The sequence below is a fragment of the Arachis ipaensis genome, chromosome B6 (genome assembly GCF_059453495.1).
Source record: "Arachis ipaensis isolate K30076 ecotype BB chromosome B6, ASM5945349v1, whole genome shotgun sequence".
Lineage (NCBI taxonomy): Eukaryota > Viridiplantae > Streptophyta > Magnoliopsida > Fabales > Fabaceae > Arachis > Arachis ipaensis.
In genome coordinates, this window is record NC_142441.1 from 147,534,661 (window position 1) to 147,559,403 (window position 24,743).

Below are 24,743 nucleotides of genomic sequence, written 5' to 3' on the forward strand. Positions count from 1 at the left end.
TCAGTACAACGAGCAACGTCGCCGTTGCTGCTCATATGGAAACTGAAGCGATTACTGAACATTGGTTCGGAGAAGAAGCTGAAGGAAGCGATCGGAGTGGTGGACAATGTGGTCATGGAGATGATAGGGCAGAGAAGGAGGGAGATGGCAACGACGACGACAGGTCTTAACAAATCAGACTTGCTGTCTAGATTCATGCAATCTATCGAAGACGATAACTAGTTGAGAGACATAGGCATTAATTTCCTGAGTATGAATTGGTTAAGAATAAGTTGAGGATTTTTTTTCTTGTGAACATTAAATTTATAGAGCGTGCATTGTGTAGTTTGAAGTTACAGTGTTAGACTGCTAGTGTTATACGAGATATGATGAAAATTGAGAGAGAACAGTGTCGTTTCCGAACAGAAGAGATCTGTGACCATTTTGTCCTTTGTTAGAGTTGTTAGGGAATATTTTGTCCTCCGTTAGAGTTAACGGAGTAAAGGATCTAAGTGATTGACGAAATCAATTGTTAAGGACCAATCGAGTAATTAATTTTAGTTGAAGACTAAAGTGTCCAGTCTAAAATTCTTTGAGGACCAAAATGGGTATATACTCTCTAATTTATTATCTTTGTTGTTTTATTTGTAAGACAAAATGTATTTGCTTAATCAAGACACGTATATCTTTGGTGAGGGATCATGGCATAAGTGGCGTTCACATGGGTCCACAAAATCCTCTAATCATAAGTTTGGTGAATGCTGATATATATACTATGCCATCTCGTGCTCATCCAATATGGTATCTCATATTATATTATTATCCTTATAAAGTTCTCTGGGTGCATAATAAGCTAGGAAGGGTGCCATTTCTCTTTCTCTTTTCTAAATCATAATTGGTATCAGCAAGTCCAAAAGTGGCGTTAATATAGGTAGCATAAATGTATAATGACACGACAACTTGTAGTTAATTATGTCCAAAAGCTAAGTTAAAAGCTTAATTCAAATTAATTAATAAAAAAAATGAGCCAGTATATTTTAATATTATATATTAAAATTATTATTAATAAAAGTTTTAAATTTTTTATTTTAATATTAAAATAAAACCCTAAATACTAAAAATTTAAAACTTTTAATAATAATAAATATATTAACAACTTAAATTTTATATATTTTCTATAAAACATTTTTCAATTAATAACTTTAAGGGATAAGTACTTTTTTCGTCCCCAAGGTCTGGGGTCAAAATCGATTTCGTCCCTAGCCTTTTTTTTTTGTTAAAATCATCCTCAACGTTTAAAAACGCTTTAAAATCGTCCTTTTCTATTTTTTTGGACCAAATTACCCTCATCATCATCATTCTCCTCTTCACCACCACCACCACCACCACCACCACCACCACAAACACAAACACCACTCCCTCACCCTTCCGGTAACCCCCACCCCCCACCCCCTCACCCCTCACCCTCCACTCCTCACCGCCTCACCTCACCCCCCACCCCTCACTGCCTCCCCCTCACCTCATCCCCCACCCTCACCGTAACCCCCCCCTCACCTCACCCCTCACCCCTCACCCTCCACTCCTCACCGCCTCCCCTCACCCCCCACCCTTCACTGCCTCCCCCTCACCCCCTCACCTCATCCCCCACCCTCACCGTAACCCCCCCTCACCTCACCCCCCACCCCTCACTGCCTCCCTCTCACCTCACCCCCACCCTCACCGTACCCCCTCACCCCCCTCACCGTAACTCCCCCTCCCACCCCTCACCCCACTCGGTCATCATCATCATCATCATCAACAGATTTCATCAACAACAACAAATTTCATCAACCATAACAAATTTCATCAAAAACCACAGAAGAAGAAGAAAAGAATAAGAGGCAGCAGAAGGCAGAAAGCAAAAACAGAAAAACAGGGGCGGTGGGGGGCTGGACGCAGGGGCGACAGCGGGCTGGACGCGGGGCGGCGACGAGGGGCTGGACTCGGGGCGGCGTGGGGCTGGACGCAGGGGCGGCGGCGTGGGGCTGGACGCGGGGCGGCGGCGTGGGGCTGGACGCGGGGGGGCGGCGTGGGGCTGGACGCGGGGCGGCGTGGGGCTGGACGCGGGGCGGCGGCGTGGAGCTGGACGCGGGGGCGGCGGCGGAGGGCTGGACACGGGGCGGCTGCGGGTTGGGGGTGATGGAGTGAGGTGGGGGGTGGGTGTAGGAGGAAAGGAAAATTGTGTGGGGGGGGAGGAGAGAAACGAAGAGATCTGATGGGGGGTGAGGGTGGAGTTTTTTTTTTAATTTTTATTAATAGTTAAGGGTAATTTGGTCCAAAAAAATAGAAAAGGACGATTTTAAAGCGTTTTAAAACGTTGAGGATGATTTTAACAAAAAAAAAGGCTAGGGACGAAATCAATTTTGACCCCAGACCTTGGGGACGAAAAAAGTACTTATCCCTAACTTTAATATATGTATGTCTTGGCTAAACTTTTAATTAAAAGGGATGTCACAACAACTTTTTTGTCTAATCAATAATCATATGCGCATGTGTGTATAAGCCTATAAGGTGGAATCATGGGTGAGATTAGGCGTGGGCATAAATAGCCCATCTATCGCAATATTAATAATTAATAATTATAATAATTATTAAGAGTTTGATGGAAGAGGGTCCCAAGTTTTTTAAAATGGTTGGAGTGTGAGGTGACTTGTCTCCTGGCAAAACTTGCCATTGGGGACCATGTGGCTTCTTTTATGCCTAAACCCTAATGTGGTTCTTGCTCATCCTTTGACTTTATCTTTTAGATTTTAATTTTAGAGAAAATGACAAATAAGTCCCTGACCTTTTGTCCCGCAGACATTTTCGTCCTTGACCATTGAAAAATACTTTTAAGTCTCTGACCTTCACAAAACTTGGACGGATCAGTCCCTGACGAAGGCATTTGGACGGATCAGTTCCTGACGGAGGCATTTGGACGGAGGGACTGATCTGTCCAAGTTTTGTGAAGGTCAGAGATTTAAAAGTATTTTTCAATGGTCAAGGACAAAAATATCTGCGGGACAAAAGGTCAGGGACCTATTTGTCCTTTTCTCTTAATTTTATAATTGTAGGTTAAGTTTTGATTGAGATATATATGGATAGATGTTGTTTCGTTACAATAATGCAACTGGCTAGCTAGTATATTCTCTTAAAGGTTTTAAGATCTTAAAGATTAACATGATTTGTGCACGCTTGTAGTGAGCTTTTTCATCACTTCTATTATAATGTCCATAATCAAATATACACATATATATAAATGTTTCAAAATAGTTAATTAGTAATGAATTCTCTCATTTTTTCTCAAATTGATATTATAAAATATTATATAATAAAAGATCACATTTGACAAGATTACTTGAGATAAAAAAATAAATTAAAAGAAGTTTTATAAGTAGAATTTAATTTTTATATACTAATAATATAAAAATAGTTTTATATTGTTATTTAATTGTATATTATTATATTAATGAAAATAATTAATTTTTAAATTATTTATTTGAAAATTTATTTAAATTTATAAATTTAATTGAATAATTGTATAAATTTTTTCCATCATAAATGTAATATACCACATATTTTATGTGACAATTCACCTAAATAAAACAAATGGATCAAATATTTACCCAAATATAACAATTGAAAACTGATTACTTAGTTGTCTTATTTTTTATTCTATGTAAACTGTGGAATCCCTCCCAGTTCTTATAAAAATATGTAAACCGTAGTACCCCTTCTATAGTTTATGAAAGAAAAAATGTGTGCGAGTATCCTTTCACGATTTACAAAAAGAAATTTGTGTGCATAAAATGTGGTATCCCTTCCACAGTTTATAAAGAAAAAAATGTGAGCACAAACTGTGGTACCCCTTTCACGGTTTATGAAGAGCTATATATATATATAATCTGCGAGACCGAATGATAGATTATATTGTTGAGTGTTAGAGTTATTGGAGGTGAGAGCATTTGGGAGAGAGTTCGGGGGCATCGAGACTCTGACGTGGTGGGATCATGAAAAACCAAGATCACATATACGATTGAATGGCGTTGCTCACGTGGCTGGCAACATCAACCAAGAGGTTAGTTTTTTATATGCTAAAATTTCATTAATAGTAAGGAGTTAATTTTTTTTTTTTTGTTAATTTATGTGTTAAAATGTTATGTGTGTTTTGTGTAATTCGTAAATAATTTATAGTGTAGTGATTTGTACATTAAATTTTTATTAGTATCGAATTAATTTTTTCGATAATGAACCAATTTTTTCGTTAATGAACCGTATTTTTTAAAAATTTGATACGTGTCGAATTAATTTTTTGTCAATGAACCATATATTTTAAAAATTTGATTAATGTCGAAATAATTTTTTCTTTCACATGTTGCAGCGGTGTATTTATAGTGTTGGGAGAGAATTCACCCACTTGCTCCCAAATACTTCAAGCTTCTGCAACATGCTATTCTTTAGATGTGATAACGTATTCGATGAACTGATAAATATACGGAAGGATTCTATGTTAGTGAACTTCACATCATATCTCTTGCTTCTATAAATTTTTCCAGACTAATGCATTGGCACTAAAAAACTCTCTTCCTCACTTGTCATTATAAAAATGATACTCTTTTATACAATTGATTTTACTGAGTATATATAAAGTTTTTAATCCTCATAAACCGTAAAAGGGGTAAAACGGATTATGTATGCATCCTTACTATTCATAAACCATGGAAAGATATGTATTTTCTACATTTTTCATAAACTGTAGAAGAGATACCACAGTTTACATGTTTTTGTAAAAAGTGAAAGAAATTTCACGATTTACATAGAATAAAAATAAGGCAAATAAGTAATCCGTTTTTAATTGTTGCATTTGAGTAAATATTTAGTTCATTTATTTTATTTAAGTAAATTGTCCTATTTAATTTTATATTATTATATTTTTTATTTATTTATATTTATATTTTTTTTTACCTTGTTTGATACGGTGAGGACAGCCCCATCCATGATGATTATGGCAATGTGCAAGGTCATATAAATAATTATATATGAAGAACATCATTACACATTGTAAAAACTAGAAACTGTCATAATGGCCTAGTTACCTATTTAAATTTTTTCTATAGTAAAATAATCAATTAATGATACACATAAGTTAGATTACCATATTTCAAAATAATTCTGGTAAGGAGTATAAATAAGGCTAATGTTAAATTTGATAATTAAAAAAAATTAAATTAAATCTTCTAAAATAAAAAAATTAATAAAATAATAAAGTGAGAGACTAATTACTATTAATTTTATAACTTTTACAAAATATATACATAAGTTATGTGGTGATCATATTTTGTGGTGGTTAATAGGTTAAGACTAACTATAGTTGACTGGCCGATAAAATTAAGACATATGGATGGTAAAATTAGTTATTGTATGATTAATTTCAAAAGAGGAAAGTATTGTTTTTGTCCTCAATATTTGAGGTAAATTCTAAAATTATTCCTAACGTTTCAATCTTCCTATTTAAATTCTTAACGTTTTAAAATTGACTCAATGTTGTCTTGCCGTTAGGGATCCGTTAACATAATTGACGGCGGGACAAAATTGAGACGATTTTAAAATGTTAGGGACTTAAATAGGACGAAAACGTTGGGGAAAAAAATGATACATAGAAATAAATTTTAATTTTATCCTTCAATAATATCAATTTTTTACTATACATAGTATTCAATTATTTTTTAATCACATTTAAGTAAATTACACTTAATCATATTATTTTTATTTTAAATAAATTAATTTTTTTATAATTTTACTCTTAAATATTTTTAGTTATCATGAAATGTTTGTAGAATGACTAGTATATGAACTTGCAGAAAAGAAAAAATAATATATATACAATAAAATATAAATTATAGCTTTTGTCTCTAATGTATCAAAATTCTTTAAAATTATAAAAAAATAAATTTATTTAAAATGAAAGTAATGTGATTAAGTGTAATTTATTTAGATGTAAATAATTGAATACTATGTACAGTAAAAAATTAATATTATTAAAAGATAAAATTAAATTAAAATTTATTTTTATATATTGTTTTTGTCCCTAATGTTTTCGTCCTATTTAAGTCTCTAACATTTCAAAATCGTTTCAATTTTGTCCCGCCGTCAATTCTGTTAACGGATCTCTAACGGCATGACAACATTGAGTCAATTTTGAAACGTTAGGGACTTAAATAGGACGATTAAAACGTTAGGGACAACTTTAAAACTTACCTCAAAGGTTGGGGACAAAAACGATACTTTACTCGTTTAAAAAAAAAAAACGGTAACTGAAGGAATATTACCACAATGATAGAATGGTAATTACAGGTCCTAGACTAGTTTTTGATGGATTGGGCCTTGAATGAAATGGACAATAAACAAAAAAAATGAAATTATAATGGTATTTTCCAAAAAATGTGTCAAAGTGAAAGGAAATAGTAATTGGACCCCAGTGAATTAAATAGTTAGAACTGGTTAAGAAAAAAAAGGGATGATGCAAAATAAAGTAGTCAGCATTGTATCCAGTATGAAAATTTCGGGAGGTGACGGTCCTGTTGGGGCTTTAGGCTCATATTGTTAACATTTAAAATTTAAAATTGAAAATTTTAAAATTTAAAATTTGATGTAAAATAATTGAATAAAATTTTTTGAATTTAGAGTAATATGTGAAGTAGTTTTTACTATTTGTTTTTATTGGGCTAAATAATTAACCCATAGTATATATTGTTAAAGTTTTTTGTTGTCTTTCTAACAAAGTTCATATTATAATGCTTAATGCTCAGGATTCTATCGTAAACAATAATTGTTATCATCTGTATCAATAATAAAGTAAAAATATAAATTAAAATGAAGAAAGTTGCTACTATTGTTAATATTTGTAAACGAAATCTTAAATGGTGAAGTGTGAAAATCTATATTTAAATTTATACAATTGTAAGTCTTTAACATTTTTTTTAAAAAAAAGAGTAAACTCTCACTGAGTTGGTGAATTTTAAAATTTAAATACTTAAGTTAATTACCATAAATGCTAACTATAGAATAATTTTATTTTTTTTTTAATCTATGATACATTACTTACATTTCATAGATGGTTTAAGAACCATAAAAAGCGTAAGAAAATAATTGTTGTAACTTGAAATCAAAGAATTTTGTACTAAACACTAGAAAGGTAACGAAATTAAATTTTATGTGAGAGAAATTGAAAATTATAAACTAATATTATTACAAATAATATTCAATTAATTATAAATTACTTAATTAATAAATAGAAGAACTACATATGACATATCCTTTATTTGCAACCATTTTTTTTGTTTGACCAAAATAAATTTTAATCTTTGTAGTTAAATATAAACCCTCTTTTTTAATTAGTGAACCCTAATTTATATAATTAAATCAACTATTGTAAATGCTAATCATAAGATGACTCCTTTATTTCTTTATCTACAATATATTACTTACATTTCATATATGCTATGAAAACAATTAAAATAAAAGAAAAAGATTGTTATAACTAACAAAATTTTTAAATGATAAAAAAGTTATATCTACTTTAATATATTATAGAACTGATTGTTTTATTTTAGAGATTAATAACGGAATTAAATTACATGTGAGAGAAATCTTCATATATTGTTAGACGTAAAAATTATTTAAAAGGATAAATTGATTTTATTATTTAAAAAATTAAATAATTTAGATATAAAAAATAGGGTAAAAAATCCAAATAAGCAGACTGAGACATATTACCCAAATCAGCCAAAATGAAAATTTTTTTAGCATTCAACCAAAGATTACTTTAATGTAATTCGAATCAATATAATTCGAACTATAATTGCAAGTAATTCGAATCAACTAGCTTCGAATTAAGAGCATAGAAATTTGCATGTAATTCGAATAAAGTTCTCTCGAATTACAGTAGCATAATTCGAATCTTAGTAGGGAAAAACGAGTTAAACATAATTAGATATATGTCGATTCGAATTAGTAAGAAAAATAAACCAAACCATAAAGTCTTTTTCTTATAGTTGCTAACATGGATAGCCCAACGCTGTGTCCCTGTCCCATATACTGATATACCTTCCATTAGTTTGAATAGTAAAACTTATTTTAAACATAATAATAATAATAATAATAATAATAATAATAAGAATAATAATAATAATAATAATAATAATAATAATAATAATAATAATAATAATAATAATAACAACGAAGATTTTTTTAAAATATTAATGAGTTATCAATTTGAATTCTATACAATACACTTTTGTCCATTTTTAATAGCTCATAAATATTTTTTAATAAGCACAAGTACTAAAAGTGTGTTGGGTAAAATAGCTTTTAAAAATTAAAAAAAATATAATAAACATATTTATAACGAAGAATAATATTTTTTTTTTCAAATTTTAGAGACCAATAATTTAAATATTTATTTGATTTACTCTCTATATTAATATAAATAGAGTTATCATTAGTCAATAATAAAACTTGTATTGATACGTTTATTATCCATTTATATATATTGACTCACTTATACAAATCACAAAAAATGAGACACATATCTCAAGTAAAATTATATGAAGATTGTGTTAGAATTTGTGAAGGTTAGGTTGAGAAATTAGAAATATATAAGGATTCCAATGGCAACATAATGATAGAAAATATGTGTAGAAAAATAAATGAAATATATTTTTAATTGTTTTGTATGGAATAAAATATTTTTTTTTAATTTCTAAATTATTAATGACTATGTAGAGTACTTTATTTAAAATTTGAGTACCTAAGTCATTAGAACATTACAAATTTTATAGTACTCCTAACATTTTTTAAGCCATTTTTTAAAATTGTTTTGCATAGAATAAAATATTTTTGTAGTATAGTTTAAATAAAATTATTAAAAAAATTTATTAAAAAATATTTATGAGCTATTAAAATTGGACAAAAATGTATTGTATGGAATTCAAATTGATAGCTCATTAATATTTTAAAAAAATCTCGTCATTATTATTATTATTATTATTATTATTATTATTATTATTATTATTATTATTATTATTATTTTGTTCAAAATAAGTTTTACTATTCAAACTAATGGAAGGTATATCAGTATATGGAACAGGGACACAGCGTTGGGCTATCCATGTTAGCAACTATAAGAAAAAGACTTTAAGGTTTGATTTATTTTTCTTACTAATTCGAATCGACATATATCGAATTATGTTTAACTCGTTTTCCCCTACTAATTCGAATCGATTTGATTCGAATTATGCTATTATAATTCGAGAGAACTTGATTCGAATTACATGCAAATTTTTATGCTCTTAATTCGAAGCTAGTTGATTCGAATTACTTGCAATTGTAATTCGAATTATATTGATTCGAATTACATTAAAGTGATATTTGGTTGAATGCTGAACAAATTTTCATTTTGACTGATTTGAGTAATATGTTTCTCAGCCTGGCTTATATGGATTTTTTACCCTAAAAAATATTATGAATTATATATACTACTCTAGATCCTAAATAATCAATCCTACCCTATAAACCTTTAACTTAATGACCCTTATATTTAGTTGAGTAAAGTATATATTTTGTACTTAAAGTTTGGCAAAAATTTTAAAAATATCTCTAAATTTTATTTTGTTTTAATTTTATCCCAAAAGTTTTTTATTTGCATCAAATATACACTCGACGGCTGAATTTTTAAAAAAATTAAGACCAATCTAACAATAATGCATAAAAATTATGCTTGATTTGCTTGTGTTGAGGGGTTGTTCTTATGAAATTGTTGTTAAATCGGTTTTAAATTTTTTGAAAAATTAGTTATCATAGGTATATTTGATACAAATCGAAAATTTTTGGAATGAAATTAAAACAAAATAAATCTTAAAGATATTTTTTAAACTTTTGTCAAATTTTAGAAACAAAAAATATACTTTATCCTATTTAATTTATTATAATCGGTAATATTTTTAAATAATTAAATCTTTCAATTTAAATATCAATACCTACAGCAGCGTAAACACTAATTTTAATACCATTGGTTGCAAACACAAATCTTTTAAGTTCAACCGTCTCCAAATTTAATGTGTTAACTACATTTTACCTTTAAAAAAACAAAAACAAAAACTTTATAATATAGCTTTAAAACTAACTTTTCTAGAAAAAAAAAAAAAAGGAGCTTTCTCTCGATATATATATATAGAGAAAAAATTCTAAACAATTCCTGATTAATTGGAAAGATAACGAAGTATTCAATAAATTTTTTTTTTTATTTTTAATATTTATTTTTATGAGAGATTAATTTTTTTGTTAATATTTTTTATTTGTATTAATAGAATAAACCTACATGACATATTAAACTGTCAATTAATCCATTAAAAACTAATTAGAATTAACAAATTCTTTTTTAGTAAAAATCTCGTTGTCTTTTAAAGATAATTATCGAAGCCGTTTAGTTTTATTTTATTTTTCTATTACCTTTTTTAAATACATTAGTTAATTTTACTGTATAAAACTAAGAAACATTAGTAATTTTTAAATTATTTTTATTTGTCATATAAGTATATTTTGAAAAGAGATCATTAATAGAGGGACTAACGAGTCTCACGAAATTAAATATTAAATACTAAAAGCAATATTTTTTGTTTAAGACCTCATGATCCATTACAAAAAATGATCAAAACCAAATTGAGTATTCACTCATTCACATATATATTATTGATTGTTATTCTCTCCCAAATCATTTAATACATAAAATCTTGAGAGTAAAATACAAAAATAAGACAAATTAACTTTATTACTAATAAAATTAAATAATTTAGATATGAAAACGTTAGTGATTATATATATACTTTTTAAATTTTAAATTTTAAATTCTTAATTTAATAACTTTTAAATTTAGTTTATTATAATTCCTAATCTCTAAATACTCAAACCTTTTAATTTAAATTCTTTTGACTACACCATAAATATTAATTCTGATACCATTAGTCGCAAATACATAGCCTCTTAACTTAAATAATCCCATATTATTAGTAGCGGTTTTTTATTATTGTTTAGGATGGAACCTTAAGCATTAGGTATTACAATATTTTACTTTTATTTTTGTGTTGTACAGTGGATACAATGCTTACTATTTTATTTTGCATAAACTCCTTTTTTTATACCACATTATAACCATTTAATTTACCGGATGTCCAATTACTATTTTTTTTATTTTGATACATATTTTTGGAATATTCCACTCTAATTTCTTTCTTTTTTTTTTTTATTGTCCATTTTATTCAAGGTCCAATTCATTAAAAAAATGATTCTAGACCTGTAATTATTATTTTACCATTGTAGTAATATTTTTTGGCTTACTGTGTTTCTTTTAAAGCTAATCATATATTAATTATTTTTTTCATTCATGTGTCCTAATTTTATTAGTTAGTCAATTATAGTCAGCTTTAGCCATCACAAAATATGGCCATCACATAAGTCACAAAATATGTATTTTATTATTTTAATTTAAGAGTAATTAACTTCTCATTTTATCATTTTATCAACTTTCTCACTTTAAAAATTCTAATATAAAAATTATGTGTGAATCAAATGGATTTATGAAACGATTCAATAAATAATTTAGTATCTGAATAATATAAATGCGAGTCAAATAAGTCCTTTTATTAATTTTTCATGAAATCCTAAAATTATTGGTGTTTTAAAGTGTTACCTAGAATCGGATTAGACTTTAAATTTGGATATGGAGTTCAAACACCTTAGTTGAGAGTTTTACTTGTTCATCGAAATAGAAATTTTTTTTATGTTATCGTCTAAATGATGGTAGGAGTACTTGCAATAAATTTTGACGCTTAAGTTACTAAATTTTAATAGATTTAAAGTAAAATTGGATTGGAAAAGATACATGAATGTTAGGATATTTATAAAATTATAGATAAAATTTAGTTATTCTTTAAGAATGACTTCAGATAATCATGAGTGATTATTTTTTTATAGAGTAAAAAATTATGTCTATATTTGAGATAATTATCTTCAGATAATCATGAGATAATTATTTCTTCCCACCTTTTACTGTCAAAATAAAAGACTTATTTTGTTGCACATCATTGTTCTGTTCTCCCAAATTTTCCACCATTCAATTCTCCTCTCTTGGGATTATTAAAGACATATCTCTTGAATACTTCTTGCCTTCACTCTCCTTTTCAACTTTCTTTACACTTATTTGCAGTTGATGCTGCTCTTGCCATGAAGGATAACGTGGATCATGGGCTCTGGAGTGTCCGCCATGGATAAAATTACCCCTCGTTCAACCAAAATCGATGGAACAATGGAGAAAAAAATGTATAAAGAGAAAATAGAAAGAATTTTTATCGTGATAGTATTTTTTTACTTTTTCTTTTACAATTCTATCGTTATATGCTTCTCTAATCCCTCCTATATTTAGGGTTTTTATTACTCTTGTAACATGTTTAATTTCATTTCAGTTCAATGAATTCAGAAAGAAGAATTGAAGAAGCATGGACACCCAAAAAAAAAAAAAGGATGCAAATAAATGTTTGATTAGATAAATAATTTATTTGAAAGTTAATTTGGCTTGGTTTAATGGTTAGTTTTCTAGTTTGTTTAAGTAAGTGTGAGAGATTTAAATATCGTCTTATACATGCAATAATATATTAGCCAACAATAAATCATAAATAAAACTTCAATTCATGACAAATTAGTTTGTAGATTATCGAATAAAAGAATACAGTAAAAAATAAGAAAAATATGACTAAAACCCCAAAGTGGTCCCTGAGATTGGGCGAGTTACCCATACTTGTCCTTGACTTTCAAAATTCCCTAACAACATCCCTAACATTCAGCTCCGGGACCCATAGTTGCCCTGCAACCCTTTCCGGCGCCAAGTCAGCAAACGGAGGGATGATCTGGCACCTCCAATGCCACGCTGGAGCCAGCAACGGCTAGCTGATGTGGCAAATCTGAATTTTGTACCCAATCTGGTCCCTGGTCCCATTAAAACCCTAAAAGCTAAGATCATCCTCTTCATCGCCTGAGCTTCAAACTGCTGTTGCTGATTCCTTCTCAGATCATCCTCTTCATCGCCTCCAGCTCCAGGTAATAACACATACAGATCACATGCCTTCCATTTCGATCTGCCATTTCTCTGTTTCCTGATTGCTAGCTGCTGCTACCATAATATGAATGTAACTTGGCTAAATTTCAGTTTCCTCTAAAACTGTAATCACTCAATACTAAAAACTATAAGCTGCCGCTGCTTTTGTCAGTTTGCAATTGTTTGATGTAGCATTGCATTGTGTTACTTACTGTAGACATGTGCTGCAAATGCAAATGAAAAAGGTGACAAGGCTTCCTTGATTCCTCACTCCAGACGGCCTGCACTCCCCTCTCTGCAAATACCCCCATGGTCATTAGATGCCGCATTATCTTCTTTCGCAAAGACGGATGGTCCTTCCACATCCACCTACTTCAAGGACCCTCTCTCTTAATGGTCAAGGTTCATTCTCTCCATTGTCAAAGGTTGCCCACTCATTACCGGTTACTCCAATCGCATCTTTGGGTCAAGAAAGTGTATATGGCAGACATCTGGGATGTGCTTCTGATTTAAATGTATGTCTCTTTTCTTCAATCAAGGCAACTGTTTTCATACAACGCTTGCTAAAATTTTTTACATTTTGTATGTTAAACTGGTATATGATTTTAAACTATGCTGCATTGATGAATATTTCCATTCTTGTATAGACAATGGTTGTCAAGCAGCATATAACTCGATCACTTTCGGTTCCAGTTGATGCCAAAGCCAGCAAATTAAGGTGCACTCAGTCTAGGGTCTTGATTCGTATCATTTCAGCCAGGCGGCATCTTGCAACTGTTGATGGAACTTCAACTGGTGATTCTTCAGTCATGGAGATTAGTAATTGCTTGAAATATACGTAGAGCACATAATTTCTTGTAGGTTCCCATTTTACATTTCTTGATCAAGAATCACAATCTGAAATATTCAGTTATGAGTTCTAACTTTCAAGAACTATTAAATATTTGGCACTTAACCATATATAACATGATATTGTTAACGCTTTGCATCGTTTAATAGACATTATAGATGAAAGAAATTTGGTGGCTTCTAGGTGATATAATCTTTAGTGCGTCTCTCATAGACAATCTTAGAGACTATAGCCTTTTATAGCCCTTCCATGTCAATTGCTGACTAACTCTCGAAATTAAAAGCTAGCAAATTAAATAAACTTTACATTGAAGTTAACTTATTCATTTCTATTTTCAATCATCAAGTTTGTCAATTGCAGATTGTCTTTAAGTTAGGATTCCTAGGTATTTCAGACTATAGCCTTTTATAGCCCTTCCATGTCAATTGCTTATTAACTCTCCCCTTTCTAGCTATTGAGGATGCTACAGCAGATATTCCAGAGGAAGAAGCAGTTTGTAGGATTTGTTTGGCAGATCTCGGGAAAGGAGAGAATACTCTTAAGATGGAATGCAGTTGTAAAGGTGATCTTGCACTTGCTCATTAAGACTGTGTAGTAAATTGGTTTAGTATTAAGGGCAACAGGATCTGCGATGTCTGCAAGCAGGATGTTCAAAACCTCCCGGTAACACTGTTGAAAATTTATGATCGTCAACTCCCTGCCAGACAGCCACCAAATGTGCCACAACCAAGGGAAATAGCTTATTACCAAATGGTCCCTGAAGGAGAGAAGAAGAGATACTAGTTATAATAACGATTCTTAGCTTTTAGGGTTTTAATGGGATCAGGGACCAGATTGGGTACAAAATTCAGATTTGCCACATCAGCTAGCCGTTGCTGGCTCCAGCGTGGCATTGGAGGTGCCAGATCATCCCTCCATTTGCTGACTTGGCGCCGGAAAGGGTTGCAGGACAACTATAGGTTCCAGAGCTGAATGTCAGGGATGCTGTTAGAAAATTTTGAAAGTTTAGGACAAGTATAGGTAACTCGAAAGTCTAGGACAAGTATGAGTAACTCGCCCAATATCAGGACCACTTTGGAGTTTTAGTCAGAAAAATATATTCAAAGTTAGAATACTAGGCTAAAAATGTGTTTAGATGATGTATTTAAAAAAAAACCCACATTCAGGCTAAATTTTCTCGGCCCAAACAACGATCCAACAAAAATAGGTTTTAGAATAATTAAAATTCTCAAAGACAAAATATTGTGTTCACATATTTAATCAAAAGGATTTCGGATTAAAAAACAAATATAAATTTTAATTTTCACCTTTTTCAATTTTTCCTTTTCTCTATCTCATTTCAGCATTTATATGCATTAACTAATATTTAAAACTAATAAATGATAAAGTCAACTAAATATTTTATGAATAAATACAATCTAACTTTCTTTTTCAAAAAAAGCAATTCAAAAATACAATTAATATAATTACTTCAACCAAACAAAATATTTTGAAATTGAAGGAAATTTGATTATAATATTTAAAATTTTTAATATTTGAAATATATTGAAATTTAAAAGTACTCAATCTAAGCACACTCTAAATGTAAAATTTGAAAAATAAACTTATTGACCACAAAACGTGATAGTTTTTTAAGTTTCTAATTTTCTATCTATTTTAATGCTAACAAATCCAGCATTAATGTAACTGGGTTATGTTGAATATTAAGAAATTGTAATATACAAAGAATATAGTAAAATGATATTGTTGAATAACTAGGAAAAATTCTAAATCTACTTGTATCCTATTATAATAATTTGTCAATAATTTAGACAAATTTTTTGACAATTAACTAATATGAAGAAATAAATGAATTCACAACTTTTATCCTTTTTTTTTTTTAATGAACAACGGGTATTTATTTAAATTTTTTACTTTGATATCTCCATGCATTGCATGTGCTAATTTGGATTACAAGTTACAACTAGTTACACCCTATCCAAATGCACCTTTAGCAATGAATAAAAATAAGAACACAGCTCCGTGAGCTGGAGATTTGTCGGTGGTTTAGTTTAGCTTATTTGGGCCTTTTGGGTGGAGGAGCAGTTGGTCATTTTCCATTTTGGTAAAAGTTTGAACATGGGTACTAATGTGTGTAATTGGTTTAATTGATTATTTGATTTAAAATTGATTATGTCAAAATTGTTAGAATTTATTTTGAAATAAAATGATTTATGTTTGGGAATTCTTCTACCTGTGGTATAGTTGTTTATAACCACATAATCAATTATATTATAATTTTTTTGGGTTGATTGAATTACCATGTATTTCTTTTCTTATTGATGCTTAATAGTTAATATTCCGACATGCGTTGACCTGAGTAATGTAATTATAAATTTTACAAAAAATAAAATGTGTCACTTGTAATTTTAGTAAAAATAGTCTGTAATTATAATTATAATTTACCACATGCTCCCTTTACAACTTTAAAATGTAGTATCATTATAAAATAACTTTTAATATTAAAAACTAATATATATATATATATATATATATATATATATAATTTTATAAATTAATATTTTTTAAGTATTTTTATTTAATATTAGTAAAGATCAATATACTATATCTTAAAATTATATTATATTTTGTATATTATTTATCAGGCATCAAAAAATATTTGCATGCTATTAAAAAATATTGTCAAATTCTCATTTTCTATATATAATTTTTTTAGTTGACTTTTTTTTTTTAATTTTCCTTATGTATTTAGTATAAAATGTTTTATATAATTCTTCAGTTATATTTTTTCATAACAATTAATACAATAAAAATAAAAATATATTTATTTAAAATAATAATAATAAAAAATATTAAAGGTGAGTGACGTGGCAGAATTAGATGGGAAGACGAATATAACCTTTGTATCTGTCTCACTGTGTCCCGCTCTACACTGATTCATTTCACAAGTCACAACACATCCTTCTTTCATCACCCTCTAATCTTTTATATTACTCACACCGAGCTCCCTCCCTTCGTCGTAGATCTATTCTCGTTACTCATTATTAATAATATCACACACAAACCAACTCTCTTCTCTTCTCGTCTCTTCTTTCTTTCTTCTTCCGATATCGAACGACATGTCGTTTCGGAGATCCCTTGTGTTCTCCGCATCCTTCTTCTTCCTCCTCTTCCATGGCGCCTTCTCATTCTACCTTCCCGGCGTCGCACCTCAGGATTTCCAAAAGGTAACCACAAACCAAATCTCTCTTTGTTTACATTTTCTTCATTCGAGCTTTTCCCCGATCTGCCTTTTCAGATCTTGGATCTGCCATAAGCTTCATATATTCTATTTAGTTTTAGGTAGTTGCTTGCATTTTTTTGTGACATTTTCGTCGGTTGTGTGGTTTTCATTTTTGATCTGTTCGGTTTACGGGAATCTCTAGCTGCTTCAATGGTTGGAGCCCGTCTGACGCATTATGTTGTATGTTGTCGATGGTGCGAAAGTTTTAGCATTGTCGGTTGATTCGGATTTGAACTCGATTCGTTGATTTGGACTAGTTGTTAGGGTGGTTTGATGTGGTGGCGTGCAATGTGATTATATGAATGTGAAGATATGGGAACGTTATTGTGGATGCTTTGTCGTCTTCTTTCTTAGGAGTAATTTGACTATGATGTTACAAATTGAAACTTTGCAGGGAACAGATTTAGTTACTTGTCTTGTGTCATTTAACGGCGAGAATAGATTTGATTTGATTTATGCTTCTTGTACTGTTTAGTGTCTCGTGAGCTCACTAAGAATTTTACCCGCTTTTAGCATTTTTATGGCATATGCATCTTTTGAAATAGTCAAATTTAGCTGTAATTTGAAAATCTATGTGTTTAAAACTTTTCGTTCCATGCCTAATGATTTAGTTCTGTTTCTTCAAGTATGTTTTCTCCTGTAATGTTGCTTTGCATGGATTTTGCAATGCATACTTTGTTGGGTGCATGTGATTGGTTCTTTAATTTGGCTTTGGCCTTCTCCCTTTAACTTTTAGATTTTTCTCTCACCCATTAATCCCTGAATGTCAAATTGCTGTTAATAATGAATGTTCAGAATTCAGATTTAAATATATCTCTTCATTGACTTCTGATATTTGCTGGTGCAGGGAGATCAATTACAAGTAAAAGTAAACAAATTAACATCAACGAAGACCCAGCTTCCCTACACATATTATTCCCTTCCATATTGTAAACCAGGCAAAATTCTAGATAGTGCTGAAAATCTTGGGGAAGTGCTTCGAGGTGATCGCATTGAAAATTCTCAGTATGTGGTAAGATTCTTATAACATGTTATTTTGTGACATGTTAACTATGTCATGGATCCAGCTAATTTACTCTTATTTATTTACAGTTTAAAATGCGTGAACCACAAATGTGCAATATTGTGTGTAAGCTGAAACTTGATGCCCAGAGTGCAAAAGAGTTCAAAGAGAAGATTGATGATGAGTACCGGGTGAACATGTATGCCATTCCTGTAGTCCCCCTCCCCCCCCTCCCTCGTTTTCCTTTTTTTTTTTTGAAAAAATATGACTATTATTATTTAATGTCAGTATTGTGTAATTTATAATGACTACACCTTTTATGTACAGGATCCTAGATAACCTTCCCTTGGTGGTTCCGATAAAACGTCCAGATCAGGACTCTACTGTTTATCAGCTCGGTTTCCATGTTGGACTCAAAGGGCAGTATAGTGGGGTATGCTCATTTTTTTGTAGAACAATATTTGTTGTTTTGAATGCCAAATATTTTCTTGTGCTTATTTTGTTGAAAATGGACAGAGCAAGGAAGAGAAGTATTTTATTCACAACCATTTGGCATTTACTGTCAAGTATCATAGAGATTTGCTAACTGAATCTGCTAGAATTGTGGGCTTTGAGGTGAAGCCATTCAGGTTAGTATTTTTGCGGTTGCTCTGCACTATTAAATGTATTTCATTTATTTTCTTGTGATATGTATACAACACTCATGTCGACCCCACCTAGGGGGATAAAGCTTTGTTGTTGTTTGTTTGTATGTATACAATACTCATACTGATTTTCTGAAACTGAATGTTGAAATGTAGTGTTAAACATGAGTATGATGGGAATTGGGGTGAAAATACACGTTTGACAACTTGTGATCCTCATGCTAAGCACACAGTTGTCAACTCCAACACTCCTCAAGAGGTCGAAGAGAACAAGGAAATTATCTTCACATTTGATGTTGAATTTGAGGTGAGTTCATGATTGTAGAATGGTACTGTATTTTCTCCTTGGCACTTTCTTGATGGCCAATTTGGCTTATGACTTATGGTAGATATTAGATAAAATAAAATTCCTGTTCTATTAATGGATTTTCTTTTGTCTTATCATAACTGGCCTTTCATTTCTCTTACATTATGGAATGATTGGAATCTGTTTTTTATGACATTTATCTATCTACAGGAGAGTGATGTGAAGTGGGCTTCAAGATGGGATGCCTATTTGCTAATGAATGATGACCAGATTCACTGGTTCTCAATTGTGAATTCATTGATGATTGTTCTCTTTCTCTCTGGAATGGTGGCAATGATAATGTTGCGTACACTCTATCGTGATATTTCAAAGTACAATGAGCTTGAGACCCAAGAAGAAGCGCAAGAAGAGACAGGCTGGAAGCTTGTCCATGGTGATGTTTTTAGGCCACCAAACAACTCAGATTTGCTGTGTGTTTACGTTGGAACAGGGGTTCAATTTTTCTTTATGATACTAGTAACCATGATCTTTGCCGTCCTTGGATTCCTTTCTCCTTCTAACCGTGGTGGGCTTATGACAGCCATGCTGTTGCTTTGGGTATTCATGGGAATTTTTGCTGGTTATGCTTCTTCTCGCTTGTACAAAATGTTCAAAGGATCAGAGTGGAAGAGTATTTCCCTCAGGACTGCAACCTTGTTCCCTGCAACTGTCTGTGCTGTTTTCTTTGTGTTAAATGCTCTCATTTGGGGAGAAAAATCATCTGGAGCTGTGCCATTTGGAACAATGTTTGCTTTGATCTTTCTATGGTTCGGAATCTCTGTTCCACTTGTTTTTGTGGGTGGCTATGTTGGATTCAAGAAGCCTGCAATTGAGAACCCGGTAAAGACCAACAAAATCCCAAGGCAGATCCCGGAGCAAGCATGGTACATGAACCCGGTCTTCTCAGTTCTGATTGGAGGAATACTCCCATTTGGAGCTGTTTTCATTGAGCTTTTCTTCATCCTCACCTCAATTTGGCTGAACCAATTTTACTACATCTTTGGTTTCCTCTTCTTGGTCTTCGCCATCCTCATCGTCACTTGTGCCGAAATAACAATTGTGCTTTGCTACTTCCAGTTGTGCAGTGAGGATTACTTGTGGTGGTGGCGTTCATACCTCACCTCTGGCTCATCTGCACTCTACCTCTTCCTTTATGCAACGTTCTACTTCTTCACCAAGCTTGAAATCACCAAGTTCGTATCTGCTGTACTATACTTTGGCTACATGCTTATAGTATCTTATGCCTTTTTCGTGGTAACTGGTACCATCGGATTTTACGCATGCTTCTGGTTCACAAGGCTCATCTACTCTTCAGTCAAAATTGATTAGTTATGCAGTGGTCAGTCTCATGGATTAAATCTAATATACTCTTCCCAAAGGATGAAGATGATTTATGTAAGGATTTCGAGATTCAGGTACTATCATTATTCAGAATCAGATGTAACCTATTCTATACAATTTTGCATTGTGAGAAGGACACGGTTATTCTTTTGTTTCGATGTCTTTTTTCCTTGCTGATGCTGAGTTGTCGAAGTAGGAGGATCCTTGTTTGATTACAGATTTATAGGGTTTTTTTTATGTTACTGTCGTAGAAGAATTTCAAATTGGCTCCATTTTAGTTGATTTTTATTTTTGTTATTGTTTTATTGTTATATTAGCAGTGTAATAAATGTCAAATATCGTTAGCTTCAGGGTTGTTCGTTCCAGTGCAGCTTCGTCCGCTGCCTGTTTAGACCGTACTTCTTATTTACCCCCTCATTATTATTACTTTTTTACTTTTTCAAAGGTCCAATTTATTACTCGATCGAACCATGAGACAGGAGAATGGAAAAAAGACAGACAAAGGCCGTTTTAATATCTTTTTTCCTTGACGATTGATTAACCAAGAATATGACAAGAGTTTACTTAGAAGGCAGAAGCTGTAAGTTTTAAAGTTGTTCCCAAGAGATGAGTTATTTTTAAAAGTCTGATCTATCGTGCATCGTACACCACGCAAACCACCTTTTAACCATTTGAGAAGTCTAAAATATTTCTTCTCCAATAAAGGATCAATTATTTTCCTTGTGGCATCAAGAAATTTGTTAAAGAAGTGTACTAATCAAGTTCTTCTCTAACATGCTTGCTACCTGTGCAAGCAAGCATCCTTAGCTTTTACAATGTTGGGAGCTGCCAGATCCAAGTCAGCTCTCCTCTTCGAGAACAATGCAAGCATCAACCTTTGAATACCAAGCAAGCATGCTAGCGTTCTCCATTTAACTATTATTTTGCCTTAAACAAAGAAAGACCATTACTCTTTTGCGGCTTGTAAAAAAGACTTTGTATTATCATGTGTGTGTGATTATGAAGAACGTGATTGCGTACAAACCCAAAAAAGGTAAGAAAATTTTCAAGAAATGGCAACGGATTAGTATAGCTAGTTCAGCATACATTCACGAAAAAAGAAAAAAAAAGAAAAAGAAAAAAAAGAAAAATATATAGGTAGCTATTTCTTTGGGTGTGTGTCCTCAGGTTTTGCAAGTCCAACATTGACCTTAGCGACATCGGTAGCTGTGGCCTCTGGCTTCTTCTTGACATACAAAACAAAGTAACTGACAGCACCCGTTATGAGTAATCCTGCCACTGCCATTGTGCTCAAACTGAAAGGTAGTGATCTTCTTTGGTGAAGAACATTCCCACCTTTTCCCTTTGATCCTTCAACACCTGAGTCACATACAAGATACAAATCTTCAATAAAACCACATGAAATAAGATATAATGAGAAAGTATATATTATATGAACCTGCTGCTTTCACTTGTTCTGAGCTCATCTTGTGTGTGTCTGCCGTTTTCCTCCAATCTTCCTCTCCACTCATCACTACTATCTATTTCTTTCTTTCTTTCGTTTTCACTTAATCGATTTCAAGCTCTATGGTTTGTTGTCACCTTGTTTGTGAAATGTGGATATTGTTGCCACTCACTAACTTTTCCTAAAGAAACGTTGTTGCTTGCTTGTTTGCCACGTTTGAAGCTAGTTGGGTGCCTTACTGCCTTACCAACACGTACTCATTACGCGGCAATGAACTGGGTGTACGGGTGTTGAGATGATTCACGAAAAAGAATGAAAAACAATTCCCTTTTAATTGAAAGATCTTTTACATAAATAATACTACAAATACAATAATTTAAATTGATGTTATTTAATTTAATATTTATAATTTTATATATTTAATATTATTTAATTATTTTAATAGGAATTAAAGAATATAAAATAAAATAAATAATAATTAAATAATATAAAATTAAATAAATTTAAAAATAATTTTCTATTATTTTATGAACAATTTTTTTACTTAAATATATATATTTATGGTAACATGATTTTAAGGATGATTTCTCTAAAGTTTGATTAATTTGTTTAAAGATCTGAATTTAGCATAGGCATGATATCTTCACGTGGAAATTAGGCTAAAATGGACAATTGTTAAAGTCATGATGAGTTGAATCAGTGTTAATTAATGAGTACTTATCCAAATCGGTTTAGAAGGATTTTAAAAGCGGATATTTTAGTCTTAAAAAAATTAATATTTAAATTAATTTTTAAGGTTTTATTCTGGTAGATAAATCAGTTTTCAGTTTATTTTTCGACAGAATAATTACTCAGATCAATCTCCAAAAATTTTAAAAATAGACATTTTAATTTTTAAAAAAATTAATATACAGATCAATCTCCAATATTTATTCCATTAGACATAACAGTTTTTCGTCTAAAAAATATAAAATTATTATTATTATTAATTGCATAATAATATTATACCATAATTTTTTGTATTTTTTAGATAAAAATAATAATAAATTTATTCATTAGATTTTATGTATGTATTTATAATATATATATAGTCACTAAATAATAATAATAATAATAATAATAATAATAATAATAATAATAATAATAATAATAATACACTCTTTTTCGTTAGAAACAAGTAAGGTGAATAATGATACTTTGAAATTTAAATTAAAATATTTTATTTTAATACAAATATGATTTTTAAAATTGGGCATCTTTTGATTATATTAAATACAAAAATATCAAATATTTTTAACTTTAAATTTCTTGTAGAATAATCTCTAATAATTTTATTATTATTATTATTATTATTATTATTATTATTATTATTATTATTATTATTATTATTATTATTACAAATACATACATAAAAATCTAATAAATAAATTTATTATTATTTTTATCCAAAAATACAAAAGAACAAATATATGTAATTTGAATCAATACGATTCGAATTTGATTCCAACGTAGTTCGAATTGATTAAATTCGAATTACACCCAAGTAACGTGCTTGAGTAATTCGAATCAATATGCATCGATTTAATAAAGCATAGTTCGAATTGAGTCAATTCGAATTACTAGCATCAGCTGCATAAGTAGGGAGTTCGAATCTAATTGATTCGAATTACTATTGGTTGCTGACTAAAGCTAATTCGAATTGATATGATTCGAATTATATATATATGGTGCGAATGAAGTTGATTCGAATTACTATGAAGCAGAGTTCTATATATATGATGTGAACGTCAGTTGCTCTCAATAGAGGGATCAGATGGCTAGTGAGGATAATTTTTTAGTGTTGGTTCACCACAGAAGATCGATTAAGAGAAAAATTCGATCCGGTGTGAAGTTCACTGATAAGGATCCTCTCTGTATTATCGTGAGGCCTACCACGAGCTATGATGACCTTGTTAGCTCTGTACTGCTGAAGCTTGGTCTGGATGGTCTGAAAAGGGTAAAGAATTTTTTCTATCGCATTCCAACGACGGTGCTGCAGGATACCGTGAAGTATGACTGTTTCACGATCGGAAGTGATGAGGACTTGCAGGTCATGTATCATTGTCGCCGGCAGTTTCCCGAGGTGAGGACACCAGAGCTGTTGGCAAAGTTGGTTGATGTGGTATCCAACTCGGGTGGTTCGAACCGGAATACGCACACCTTAGCCACGGTGGCCGGTTCTAGTTCGAGACCTGCCGTTGCTTCTTCGTTTGTCCCTGCGTACGAGCTGCCGACCCAGCCTGTCGCCTCCCCTTCGTTCGCTGTTGACCTCAGGGGCAATGTTGGCGACGAGGTTGTTACAGGGGAACATCTTCCGAGCTCATTACATTGTGCTACACCAGCCGATGTTGGAGACGGATTGTTTGATGATCCAGATGACAATGATGTTGAGCCGGATCTGATTGCTGATGACAGTGGCGATGACCTCGGAGCGAGTGACCCGAGAGGGGCCGCAGGTGGATCTAGTTCTGGCACACAACAGTACCCACCCCATTTTTCGTCATTGGACCTGGATGCCATGAGGCAGGATGGGCTTCCAGGGCAAGCCGCTGAATTTGGCGCTAGAGATGCAGACGGGTCTGCTGGTTTGACAGAGTTCCAGGTTGGTCAGCAGTTCCAGGATAAAGATGAGGCCCTTTTGAGTGTGAA

General features: G+C 31.4%; 2 protein-coding genes and 1 pseudogene across 2 annotated transcripts; 2 read left to right on the forward strand and 1 right to left on the reverse strand.

Annotated features, from left to right (window-relative positions):
• The first annotated feature begins 35 nt into the window (after positions 1-35).
• Positions 36-14,777, forward strand: LOC110263860 (uncharacterized; annotated as a pseudogene).
• A 2,141-nt stretch (positions 14,778-16,918) lies between these two features.
• Positions 16,919-20,961, forward strand: LOC107647681 (transmembrane 9 superfamily member 8). Its single transcript, XM_088491605.1, has 7 exons — positions 16,919-17,221; positions 18,125-18,289; positions 18,370-18,479; positions 18,608-18,713; positions 18,797-18,909; positions 19,081-19,231; positions 19,442-20,961. Exons 1-7 carry the CDS (start codon positions 17,114-17,116, stop codon positions 20,597-20,599), a joined length of 1,911 nt encoding a protein of 636 aa, XP_088347731.1. The 5' UTR covers positions 16,919-17,113; the 3' UTR covers positions 20,600-20,961.
• Positions 20,962-21,653: 692 nt separating this feature from the next.
• On the reverse strand, positions 21,654-22,220 carry LOC107648523 (uncharacterized). Its single transcript, XM_016352352.3, has 2 exons — positions 22,050-22,220; positions 21,654-21,970 (listed from the first exon to the last, which is right to left on the reverse strand). The coding sequence occupies exons 1-2, from the start codon at positions 22,120-22,122 to the stop codon at positions 21,753-21,755; spliced, it is 291 nt and encodes a 96-aa protein (XP_016207838.1). The 5' UTR covers positions 22,123-22,220; the 3' UTR covers positions 21,654-21,752.
• Between the last annotated feature and the right edge of the window lie 2,523 nt (positions 22,221-24,743).